This window comes from Microcaecilia unicolor, chromosome 2 (assembly GCF_901765095.1).
Source record: "Microcaecilia unicolor chromosome 2, aMicUni1.1, whole genome shotgun sequence".
NCBI lineage: Eukaryota > Metazoa > Chordata > Amphibia > Gymnophiona > Siphonopidae > Microcaecilia > Microcaecilia unicolor.
The window spans coordinates 492,342,095-492,356,084 of NC_044032.1; the positions used below are offsets into that span (position 1 = coordinate 492,342,095).

Sequence of the window (13,990 nt, forward strand, 5' to 3'; positions counted from 1 at the left end):
ACTTAATTTCTCTGTTCTTTGATGAGCTAAATGGAACCAGTGACTTCCTATGCTGCATGTCTTCATGGCACCATTTAGTATTAGTTCTCCCTATTTGTCTTCTATAGCAGAAAGTATTCTCAGTGGAGGAGGGTAGTTAGTGGGGTCCCGCAGGGGTCTGTGCTGGGTCCATTGCTTTTTAATGTATTTATAAATGACCTAGAGATGGGAATAACTAGTGAGGTAATTAAATTCGCCGATGACACAAAATTATTCAGGGTCGTCAAGTCGCAGGAGGAATGTGAACGATTACAGGAGGACCTTGCGAGACTGGGAGAATGGGCGTGCAAGTGGCAGATGAAGTTCAATGTTGACAAGTGCAAAGTGATGCATGTGGGTAAGAGGAACCCGAATTATAGCTACGTCTTGCAAGGTTCCGCGTTAGGAGTTACGGATCAAGAAAGGGATCTGGGTGTCGTCGTCGATGATACGCTGAAACCTTCTGCTCAGTGTGCTGCTGCGGCTAGGAAAGCGAATAGAATGTTTGGTGTTATTAGGAAGGGTATGGAGTCCAGGTGTGCGGATGTTATAATGCCGTTGTATCGCTCCATGGTGCGACCGCACCTGGAGTATTGTGTTCAGTACTGGTCTCCGTATCTCAAAAAAGATATAGTAGAATTGGAAAAGGTACAGCGAAGGGCGACGAAAATGATAGTGGGGATGGGACGACTTTCCTATGAAGAGAGGCTGAGAAGGCTAGGGCTTTTCAGCTTGGAGAAGAGACGGCTGAGGGGAGATATGATAGAAGTGTATAAAATAATGAGTGGAATGGATCGGGTGGATGTGAAGCGACTGTTCACGCTATCCAAAAATACTAGGACTAGAGAGCATGAGTTGAAGCTACAGTGTGGTAAATTTAAAACGAATCGGAGAAAATTTTTCTTCACCCAACGTGTAATTAGACTCTGGAATTCGTTGCCGGAGAACGTGGTACGGGCGGTTAGCTTGACGGAGTTTAAAAAGGGGTTAGATAGATTCCTAAAGGACAAGTCCATAGACCGCTATTAAATGGACTTGGAAAAATTCCGCATTTTTAGGTATAACTTGTCTGGAATGTTTTTACGTTTGGGGAGCGTGCCAGGTGCCCTTGACCTGGATTGGCCACTGTCGGTGACAGGATGCTGGGCTAGATGGACCTTTGGTCTTTCCCAGTATGGCACTACTTATGTACTTATGTACTTATGTACTAAAGCTTTCTGTAGACAATTTCTGTCATCACACTTCAGCTATTTGTAGAACGTTGCTGTTTTTCAGACCAGAAACTTCTGGATTGTTTTTCAGTTACTAATATCCCTTTTGTGTATATTCTGATAGAACTTCCTATATAATTTAGAAGGATCCTGGGCTGCCCAGCTGTTCCCAGAAGGTTCATGCCCATCAGCAGGAGGTTCACGGGTTATTACTTTTAGTTTAGCTTCTTCACCTTAGTTCAGGTCTGGCTAATGTTGTGATTCCATTCTCTGTCCTTGGTCCCAGTTTGGGCACATGGGGCACATTCTCCCTTTGGGAGAATACTATTGTAGTTTCATTTGTGTGCTTCAACTGTTTCAGCCTTCTGTAACAGCAGATCATTTTCTTCTGTTAGAGTCCTTCCCTTGCAGGTTCTGTTGCAAATTTAGCTTTTTCCTTAGTTTGATGGTTGACAGTATCAGATAGACTCTAGGATGTTACGGCTCTAAAGCTCTTACATCCACATTTAATTTTTTATCTATCTTCAAATTATGTTTTGGGCCAACATCTAAGTTGGTGATTATTGGGATCTTAGAACTTTAAGGATTTGTATGGCTTAAGTCATCTTCACATAGGAAATAGCTACCATTCTCCCAAGACCACAAAAATAATAAGATGGAGTCCAAAAAAATCAAGGAGAACAAACAAAAAAAGAAAACCTATAACATTTTAAAGACTTAGGGCCCTGTTTACTAAGGTGGGTAGCTCTAGCATTTAGCGTGTGCTAAAAACACTAGTTCGCCTATAATGCGGCTTAGTAAACAGGGCCTTTAATGTGAGACTCGGATCTTCCTTTTTAACCTATATCACTTGTAGCTCCAGTAGACATCTTCTTTAGATTTATGAAGGCCTTCAGCTGTTCTGACACAAAAAATACATATTTCACTCCAGCAAAACAGACTAAACACTTACAAAGGTAAACTAATAGGAAAGTAGCCCCAACATACTTGGTGTCCTATCTCATTGCTAGAAAAACCTGCCTTCCTTTCCTGCATGCTTTTATGCATGTTGGAATATACCCAGATATGCTGTCCACAAAACAATGATTGAGCATTTCGAAAATAAAGTCTAAGAACAGCATTCAAATCTTGTTCAAAAACACAGGATACCAATAAAGTAACTCTTTCACCAAGTAGAATCTTCCAGTATAGTTGAAATATTATTAACATTTAATCCTTTCCTCAGCTGTTTGACCTGCTGTTAGATTCCTAGATGTGTTTTTAGAAGGTAAATAATATACCTTGTTTAAAGGCTAACAGCCTCTGAAGAAAATTTAAGTTTCTCAGTAACATATTTGTGGAATACATCTATTGGAGTCATGCCAAATGGCTTTGGAAAAATCAAGAATCGCAAATTCAGATTTCTATTGTAATTTTCCATTTGTTCAAGCTTCTTGTGGATCAAAATATTGTCTTTAGTATATTGTCTTATACTAATGAGGCAAACAAAGGTTTCGAAGATATAATTTCCTCTTTATTCCTGCCGGAATTCTACACCAAACAGATTCAAAATTCTGCGCACAAAATTTGAAAATTCTGCAAGTTTATTAGTCTTAATTTAACCAATATTACAACCCTCCCATACACAAATACCTTCCATGTTTTTCCCAGCATTCATATTTTTTCCAGCTCCCTCCCTGCCACCTACACATAGGATCCACCTTTACAGTCCCCTTCCTTCCCTCCACCTACACAAAGCATCCACCTGTTTTAATACCCTCTCCCACCCCCACACACACCCAACCACCCCCACACAACCCACCTACCCCCACACCTTTTTTTACAGCCCTCAATGGAGAAGGGTAGATAGTGGGGTTCCCCATGGTTCTGTGCTGAGACCGCTGCTTTTTTACATATACTATGCTACAAAACTGAAATTGGACCAAATTACAAGGACACACACAAACTCTTCCAACTCGTGAATAAACTACTAGACACCACACCAGTCACAAACAACAGCAAAGATACACCAGGAGCTGAAAACCTCACGAAGTACTTCAAAGAGAAAATAGAACAACTGCGACTTAAAATACCTGTCAGCCCCATCGAATACGCTGCACTCCTAGACTGTGTAGACCCAGACCCTAGAGTATACCCAGCAGATAGGATCTGGACTGAATTCGAGATAATACCGGAAGATCTCATTTCCCAAACGCTTAAAAGATTTGCCAAAGCTCGACCCGGAAGTGGTCGAAGGTATGGAAGCGACCCGAGGAGCGGGAGTCACAATGTCGGAGGGAGACCCGATACCGAGAGAATATCGGGTAGAGCATAGTGCTCCAATGAAGAAACCAGCTGCGGTGACCCTCGAGAGCATTTGGACGGCTCTGCAGAGGGTGGACGCTACGGTCGCCAATTCAGCAAAAGAGATAAAATACCTTGTAAGTACTGTTGAAAACCTTTCCCTTTCATTTAATACCGCGAAACAAGAAACTATAGAACCAATTGGGAGCTCTTAAGCAGGACGTTGCTAAACTAAATGAAGTCACGACTACAATTATAAAGGATAATATTTCCATGCAACGTAGGTTAGAGATGATGGAAAATTACAGTCGGAGGCTTAACTTAAGGTTGTTGAATTTCCCGAAGGAACTTGGAATCACTCCACTGGACGTTTCAAGCTTTATTTACAGGAGGTTTTAAATTTCTCTCTTGAAACCATTCCACCATTGAATAAAGTATATTATATACCAACTAAAAAGCCTCCCGAAACTTCTCTTCCAGTAATTCCATCTGAAGAGCCAGGATTGAACATATCTGAATTACTAGAAACAACTTTGGACTCTAACTCTGAAAGAGCGACTCTAATTGTGTCGTTCATTTTTCAACAAGATTTGGACGCGGTTATGCGTATTTACTTCAAGAAAATGCAGACTCTGTTCAGGGGAAAGAGGGTTTGGATATATCCCGATATTATAAAGCAGACCCAAGAAAGGAGGAAGTTGTTTCTTGCGATGAGGACAGAAGCGACATCTTTAGGAGCCATTTTCTACTTAAATTTTCCTTGTAAATGTGTTATTAAAAATTTGGGTCTTAAGTATTATTTCTACCAGCCTGAACAGTTGAAGGCATTTATAAATATGAAGAAACTTGGTAAACCGTAGGTCCTGATGAATAAATATTTGTTAATAAGATAGGTATACATGCAATGCATATTTCATATTTTATTTCTACTTTGTGTAGTCTTCATACTTGCTTAGACTATCCCCCATTATTGTGGTCTAAAGAAGATATTTTTTTTTTCCCTTGGTAAAAATGTTTCATTTAAATGTATATTTTCCTTTCTGCATTGCTTATTCAAATGTAACTGTATTGTTAATTTGATTAAAAATCAATAAAGACTTAAAAAAAAAAAGATTTGCCAAAGCTCATTGCAAACTAGATATATGCCCAAATAACCTCATGAAATCTGCCCCCCAACATTTTATAACAGATCTAATGAAACACGTGAATTTTATGCTACAAAATGGACTCTTCCCAAAGGAGAAAGGAAACATTCTACTCACCCCCATACCCAAAGATGCAAAGAAAAATGCGAGTGAATTAACCAACTATAGACCAGTAGCATCCATTCCCTTAATAACCAAAATAACAGAAGGGATGGTAACCAAACAACTCACAGACTATCTAAACAAGTTCTCAATACTATACGACTTCCAGTCAGGATTTCGCTCTAATCACAGTACTGAAACAGTACTAGTTACGCTCATGACTAAATTCAAACAAACGATTGCAGCCGGCAAGAATATATTACTTCTAAAATTCGACATGTCAAGCGCCTTCGACATGGTTGATCATGGAATTCTACTACATTTCCTTGAATACTTCGGTATCGGAGGCAACGCTCTTAATTGGTTTAAAGGATTCCTAACCACACGCTCATATCAAGTGACATCAAATTCAATTACATCAGCCACATGGACACCTGAATGTGGAGTTCCACAGGGATCTCCCCTCTCACCGACTATATTCAACCTAATGATGACACCCTTGGCCAATCTACTATCAAACCAAAACCTCAACCCATACATTTACGCTGATGATGTAACGATCTACATCCTATTCAAACAAGACCTAAAACAAATTTCCAATGATATCAACCAAAGTCTACATATCATGCACTCCTGGGCAGATGCCTTTCAATTAAAACTCAACGCAGAAAAAAACCCAATGCCTAATACTCACCTCTCAACACAACACGAGCAAATTCACCACCATCAAAACACCAAAACTAAATCTACCAATCTCGGAAACCCTGAAAATTCTCGGAGTTACCATTGATCGGCACCTAACACTTGAGAATCATGCGAAAAACACAACTAAAAAGATGTTCCACTCAATGTGGAAATTAAAAAGAGTAAGTAAACTGCCCATCTCTGGGCAGCCTCTAGTTGTTGACTTCATGAAAGGTTTGCTTTTGACAAAGTCCCCTGTCAGACCTCTGCCTGTGTCTTGGTACCTCATCATTGTCTGCATCCAACTGATGAAAGCTACGTTTGAGCTGCTGGATTCCTGTCATCTGAATTACTTGACCTGGAAGGTCTTGTTTTTGTTGGCTGTTAATTCAGCTTGAAGGTTCAGTAAGCTTCAGGCCCTAGTAGCAGATCCACCTTACTCTAAATTTCATCACAGCAGAGTAGTTCTCCACACGCACTCTAAATTCCTGCCTAGGGTTGTGTCAGAGTTCCATCTGAACCAGTCGATCGTTCTTCCAACATTCTTTCCAAAACCTCTTTCCCATCCTAGTGAAAGCACTCTGCACACCTTGGACTGCAAGTGAGCATTTGCCTTTTACTTGGAGCAGACTAAGCCCTAGAGACATTCCACCCAGCTTTTTGTTTCTTTTGATCCCAATAGGATGGAGATCTCCATCGGGGAATGCACAATCTCCAATTGACTGGCATATTGCATTTCATTCACTTATACCCAGGCTAGGCTGACTCTTCAGGCATGTCGAGGCTCACAATGTCAGAGCCATGGCTGCGTTGGTAGCCCACTTGAGATCAGCTTCCATTGAAGAAATTTGCAGGGCTGTGACGTGGTCTTCTGTCCACACATTCACATCTCACTACTACCTTCAGCAGGATAGCCGATGCGAGAGTCAGTTTGAACAAACAGTGCTGCAAAACTTGTTTGGGGTCTGGAATTCAACTCCATCCCTCTAGACCTATTCTGTTCTGTTCCAGGCTACACTCTTGCACAGCTGTATATAGTTCAGGTCAATTTCTTCTTTTGTCCTCGCTGTTGTGAGGTCCATTGGATTAGTAGCTGTTGTTTTCGGTGATCCTGGTAGCTTGGGATTCCCACATCTGAGAATATGGCCTGTTTGTCCTTGGAGAAAGCGAAGATTCTTACCTGTGGCAGGTATTCTGTGAAGACAGCAGACCATTCATTCTCACATATACCCTCTCACCTGCCCTTGAAGTTGATTCAGTGCTATGTTATTGTACTGATGGTCCTATGCTCTCATGGTGGGTGAGAAGGCACTTGCACATGCACAGTGGGGACTTGCACATGCGTGTACTCTTAAACCTATATTAGCTTGTTTAAGCTCTGCACAAGGCTTCGTGGATAATGTCACCCACGTGAGAAAGAATGGTTTGCTGTCCTCTGAGAGAGTATCTGCTACAGGTAAGTATTTTCGCTTTCTCAGAGACCCCCTATATCAGGTATAGAAAGCTATAAGAATACGTTAGAGAACCTATTTTACTAGGCTGTGTTAATTACTGGAAAATTATTTTCTCATATGACTAATGAGAACTGTAGTTCTTTCGTCACTGTCCAAAGGACTTAACCCCCTTTATCTGTTTTCCTACTCTTCAAGTATTTCACATGTTTCAAAAACTGGGAATGCATTATTAATTTTAAGGTGACCATCTGACTGTCTGTCATAGAAGCACAATGTGCTTTAATAAACCATTGAGTTTATAGGTGGTGATTATTTCTGTGCTGAATGCATACTCGTGAAAATAAAAGTAATAGGTTATCCAAGAAAATGTAACACATTCCTTGATTTTGTAGTAGTGGGTGAGGTTAGGATACCCTCAATGAATATACATGAAATAGATTTGAATACAAAAGAGAGAGTGCATTCAAATTTATCTTATGCATATTCATTGCGAATAGCTTGAAAACCTGACTGGATGAGTGTCCCAAGGAGTAGCCTAATTGTTAGTGCCAGGCGGTTGAGAACATTGGGAGCTAGGTTCAATTCCCACTGCAGATTCTTTTCACCAAGGTACAGAAACCTATATTGTGAGCCCAGTAGGGACAGAGAAAATAATTGCATAAAATATGTATATGGCTTTGGTTGTACCACAGAAAGGCAGTATATCAAGTCCATGACCCTGTTGGATTATTTGTAGTAAATAATTAGCAGATTTTAGTACACACAGCTTCAGCTTTAGAAATGTTAATTTCTTTCTTCATCTCTCTCTCATTCACCCCTGAATAATTCACTGCTGAGTCACTTTAAAGTTGAAGTAACAAAACATCTGTTTACTCACAGTTTGTAGTTAGATTATAATCAGACAGGCTTATATTTACATATTACTATACATTTGTATTATCAGCTCCTTCCATTTGCTTAGATGGTAATGGATGCTCACACCACCATAGATTCTCTCAGGTTAGGAGAGATCATGAGCTCCATGTGCTCCATGTGCTGCATGTTCTGCATCTATCCCCCACAGGAAGTTGCATAGCTGTGTGACCTCTCTAAGTAATTCACATCAGAGGTCACAGAGTAATCACAGAGAAATAATAGGTGACAGGCAATGCATGTAAAATACAATACATTCCAACAAACCCCTTCTCATGCATAACTGTCATGCAATTATTTATTCATACAAAGTCCAAGCTTTATACGCAGATTCACAAAATGTTCTCTGGGTAACGGTTTGGTCATGATGTCAGCTGTCATCTCACTGGTGTGACAATAGTGTAGACTGATGACCCCTTCTTTCGCCAACTCTCGCACGTTGTGGTATTTCGTTGCGATGTGCTTGGTGCGTGACTGAACCTTGTCATTCTGTGACAGTCGGATGCAGCTCTGATTATCTTCCATTATCTGGATTGGTCTCTTTTCAGCTATTCCGAAATCCAGCAAAAGTTTTTCAATCCACATCAGTTCTCTGCACGCTTCCGATACGGCCACGTATTCAGCTTCTGTAGAAGACAAACTCACAATACTTTGTTTATGACTGGCCCATGAAATTTGTACATTTCCATACATAAACACATATCCACTTGTGGATTTATAATTAGAATGATCCCCTGCCCAATCTGAATCACAGTAACATATTAGTTTTGGATTACTATTGGCTGAAATCTTTAATTTACAATCAATGGTACCCTTTAAATACCTTACCATCCTTTTAACTGCAGTCCAATCTGATTTGGTAGGTGAGCTGACCCTTCTGCTCAAAATTCCTACTGCATTTGCTATATCAGCCCTGTATGTGGTAGCTAGATATAAAAGCTTACCTATGGCTGATCTATATTGGATGTTATCTGGTAAAGGTTCTCTTACTGTTTCATCCTTCAGAAAATCAGTGATCATGGGAGTGCTTACAACTTGGGCATCTTGCATACCTAAACTTTCAATAAGCTCATTTATTTTCTGCTTCTGGCTTAGAAGATAAGAACCATCATTTTGTTTCTCAATTTCTATACCAAGATAGTATGACACATTACCAAGTTCTTTTATCTCAACATTGAGGTTTAAACACTTTACAATGTCCTTGTACTCTTGCTCACTTTTGCTTGCAATGAGCAGATCATCAACAAAAGCTAAAATGTATGCATATTGTCCATTTGTGCACCTAGTGTACAAACATTTATCTGCTTCACCTTGCTTAAATCCTAAATTTGTCAATATTTCATGCAATTTTTCATTCCAACATTCTGCACTTTGCTTTAATCCATAAAGACCTTTGTTTAATTTACACACTAGCTGTCTTTGTTTTGTATTTATGAAACCTGTTGGCTGTTCCATGTACAAGTCTTCAGTTATATCTCCGTGAAGAAACGCTGTTTTCACATCAATGTGGTTGACTTGCATGCCTTTTGAGACTGCAATGCTCAGAAGTGTTCTGATTGTCGTGTGTTTCACTACAGGTGCAAACACTTCATCAAAATCTTCTCCATATTTTTGAAGATATCCCTTTGCCACTAATCTGGCTTTATACCTTTCCACTTTTCCTTGTGCATTCCTTTTTAACTTGAATACCCATTTGCATCCTATAGCTTTCTTGCCAGGAGGTAATTTTGTAAGAATCCAAGTATTATTTTTATCCAATGCATCAATTTCTTCTTGTGCAGCTTTATGCCATTCAGCAGCTTCTTCTGCTGGCATTTTCTCAATCTCATCCCATGTTAAGGGCTCTTGAGCTTCTGCTGACTTTGTTAGGTAAGACAGTCTTGGGGGTGGAACACCTTTGTTTTCCCTGGATGAGCGTCTGACAACAGGTTGGTCTGACCTTTCCGCATCCTCTAAATCTGAGAGTTCTTCTCCAATTGATTCCCCTTCTCCAACTGTACTGTCTTCTTCAATGATCCTTTCTGTGTCTGCTTCCTCTGCCTGTTCCTCGTTAGATACAGATGAGTTGCTTTCAGACATCTGCCTTGGTATGGCATTTATATACACTGGCATGTCTATTATGGTTCTAGTTTCATATTCTGGATGATAAGGCTCATCTGGGATAATCCAGCCTTTATCAACCCTTTTGTTTTCATCAAAATATGTAACATGTCTTATGCCAACAATGCCAGTTTTCAGATTCAAAATTCTATATCCTTTGTGTCCTGGAGCATAGCCAACTAAAATGCCCCTTTCTGTTGTGGAATCCAGCTTATGCCTTCTTTGCTTTGGTACATGAGCATATGCTGTACTTCCAAATGTTCTTATGTGTGACAGGTTTGGCTTCCTACCATGCCATGTCTCATGTGGTGTGCGCTCAGCGCCTTTAGTTGGCATTCTGTTTTGTAGGTACACTGCTGTGAGAATGGCTTCCCCCCATAGTCTTTTAGGGAGATTGCTATCTGACAGCATACATCTGGTCATTTCCACAAGTGACCTAAATTTTCTCTCTGCAACAGAATTTTTCTCTGGTGTATAAGCTACTGTTGTGATATGTTGAATGCCTTCTTGTTCTAGAAATGTGCGCATGCTTTGTGAAGTGAACTCACCACCATTGTCGGTCTGAAGAACCTTTGGTTTTCTTTCAAATTTATTGCTCACCATGGCTACGTATTTCTTCAGCATGTCTGTGACTTGACTTTTTTCTTTCAGCAAATAGGCCACACAGTATCTAGAGAAATCATCCAAGAATATTAGCACAAATCTGTTATTTCCCAATGATGGGATATTAAACGGTCCACATAAGTCACTGTGTATTAAGTCCAGCACTTTATTACTCCTATTTCCTGTGTATGCAGGAAATGAGGGTCTCACACCTTTTTGAGTAACACAGTCTATGCATTTCTCCATTTTACCAGCATCTGCACTTATCTGAATGCCGGTGGCCAGTTGCTTACTGTAAAGATCCTGGATCACCTTAGAATCACGATGTCCCAGGCGGCGGTGCCAGATTTCCAGACTACATTTACCATCATTCTTCCTTACTTGCGCCATATGTGAGGCTTCACCTGAAATGTTCAGCTTATAAACATCATTATGCATAAAAGCTTCAGCATACACTTCATCATTTTTAGAGATTGTGCACTTACTGTTTTCAAAATGAATCACAAATCCCTTCTTATCTAATGTAGATACACTAAGCATATTGCAAACTGCTTGGGGAATATACAAGACATCACTTACAGGAATTTCTTTAACTTCATTAGACACTTTGCATTTTAAGAATCCAATACCTTTTGCTTGGATCTTAGCAGTCCCTGCGTTTGCAGTTTTAAGAATTCCTTCTTCTGGACACATTTCCTGAAAGAAATCCTTAGAATTGGTTAAATGGCATGTGCTCCCTGAATCCAAAATCCAAGTACTTTCATTTGAATTATTATTTACCATAGTCAAAGATTTTTCTGCCATTAGAAAGCCCTTGTGTTTATCTTTGTCCTTCATACATTTCCTGGTTTGAAAATTCTTTAGTTCCATTGGCTTAGGTGAGCTAGAGGGAGTGTTTTGTGTTTCCTTACACCATTTAGATACATGTCCCTCCTTTCCACATGAGTAGCAAATCAGCTTGCCCTTGGGTGGAGTTTTCCCATAGCTCCGCCTTCCTCTGTTCTTTGCCAAGAAATTTGTTTCATTTCTCTCTGACTTGCTTTGAGAACACATCTCCTCAGAATCATTTATTATGCATTCCTGCCTTAGTTTTGATGTTGCCTGTTCAAAAGATTGCCCTTCAATGGCCTCATTTACAGACCTAAAAACATCAAACTTCTTTGATAGTGAGGTAAAAAGAAATGCTCTTTTCAATGCATCACACATGGGAATTCCAGAAAGTTCTAGTTTTTGAAATGAAGACATAAGATGCATAATGTGATCATTACATTTACTTTTATCCCTTAATTTGGTTTCATTCAACTCTGCTAACCAAATTGGTTGCTGCTTTGCATATGTAGTTGCATACATAGTTCTCAGTTTATATAAAATGTCCTTTGGTGTATCTTTTCCCTCCACTAATATGGCTTGTTTCTCTGAGAGAGCTTCCAAAAGCATGCACTTCACATAATAGTTTGCATTGTCCCATTCAGCCATATTTTCAGCTGTTCTGTCTTGGTCTAAGCATATATTTAATCTTTTTGCTCGAAGGAGACATATGAATCTTAGTTCCCACTTCTGATAATTAAACTCAGTTAATTTAGGCACCTTGAGAGAATAGAAAAATGGTGAATTTCTTCCCTCAGCCATTTTCTTAGCCTTCTGTCTGCTGTGTGGGGGGAGAGAGAGACAGACTGAATCTTTCCTTTAAAACTTAAGAGAAAAATGTGGCCTTTTTTTCTGCCTGGTAATATTTCTCTTCTTTTTCAATTCCTGAGCCCTGGGCCCATAACCCTTTTGTTGGATTATTTGTAGTAAATAATTAGCAGATTTTAGTACACACAGCTTCAGCTTTAGAAATGTTAATTTCTTTCTTCATCTCTCTCTCATTCACCCCTGAATAATTCACTGCTGAGTCACTTTAAAGTTGAAGTAACAAAACATCTGTTTACTCACAGTTTGTAGTTAGATTATAATCAGACAGGCTTATATTTACATATTACTATACATTTGTATTATCAGCTCCTTCCATGTGCTTAGATGGTAATGGATGCTCACACCACCATAGATTCTCTCAGGTTAGGAGAGATCATGAGCTCCATGTGCTCCATGTGCTGCATGTTCTGCATCTATCCCCCACAGGAAGTTGCATAGCTGTGTGACCTCTCTAAGTAATTCACATCAGAGGTCACAGAGTAATCACAGAGAAATAATAGGTGACAGGCAATGCATGTAAAATACAATACATTCCAACAGACCCTTTATAAGGGGGTTTGTTTACAAGCAGGTGACAACTTTCAGTACTGAATCTGTTGAACTCTTAATGGTAGAGGCAGGAAGAACATTTTGGATGGTTATCTGTTGTATCGGCTTTTTATGATTCCACAGTATTTAGAACCTAATGGAATGCACTACTGAAATTAGCTGTGTGAGTCTGATTTTCTGGTACCAGTCTTACAACCATCATATAATTGTCAGCAACCCATTATGCTTACTAAAAATGTCTTTTGTGAACCTCATACTTGTAATCATTATGAAGCCTTGTTTAAAATAGGTAAAATCTACTTTGTGTTCCAAGATTAGCAGTGTGAACATTCAATTTAGTATCATAAAAGGATATCAAAAATGCAAACTTGATTTAACATCCATGTTTTATTAATAAGGTTGGAAAAGAGAAGGTTTTGAATGGTGATTTCATTTGTGAACTGCTTTGATTGTTTTCATTAACATGTAGGTGTTATATAAAAAGTTATTATTATTTTCTTTTTTGTATTTTGCTTAGTGTGTTGAAGAGATATTAGTATATCTGAAATCCTGTTTCAACCGGGAACCAATAATGGCCACTGTTTGTGTTCAGCAGGTATGTTGAATTGGCAGTCTTAATGATGAAATTAAAGTAGCATGTAAATGATTATTGTGGAAAGCGAGACTTTAACATGGCCTGTACAGTATACGAGGTTTCTTATCCAATTAGTTTACTGCTTAAAATAATGTTTTACATGTTTTTCTGCTGCTCTGATTTAGTGGAATCTGAAGTTTGGGAAACATATTTTTGTACGGAGCTATCTGGCATCAGCTGTAAAATATTTTGGGCTTCACCCTGTATTTTCTCTTGAGTAGTGGCAGAGTCTTGAATTTTTGAAATTTAGTGAAATTCAGACTTCTCTGCGGGAGTAAATATCTGCATGATGCTGCTAGATTGCCCCTGAACCAACAGAATTTTTTTACAGCATGAATTGATATGGGTAAGAATTATCCAAATGTGTCTCTTATTTACTTGGCCCAGGAGTTTGATATAATTGTGGTCCTTATGCATAAATACAGAGTCTTAATCCATAGAGTGAGCAGAATAAGATGAGGTTTATAATGCAACTATACACAGGCAAGCTGAAAACATTTTTTTTATATGGCAAGTCACTTTAACAGCAATATAGATATAGATATGTACGTATGTATAGAATAGTTCAATTGGCAGTTAAAAAGTGTAATATCATTTAAA

General features: G+C 39.1%; 1 protein-coding gene across 1 annotated transcript in view; it reads left to right on the top strand.

Moving 5' to 3' along the window:
• HTT (huntingtin) overlaps nt 1–13,990 on the top strand; it is a 990,576-nt gene that overhangs the window by 440,766 nt on the left and 535,820 nt on the right. The window contains exon 30 of the mRNA XM_030191138.1: nt 13,274–13,351. Within this exon, the coding sequence (XP_030046998.1) occupies nt 13,274–13,351 (78 nt within the window). The remainder of the gene's footprint in view (nt 1–13,273; nt 13,352–13,990) is intronic.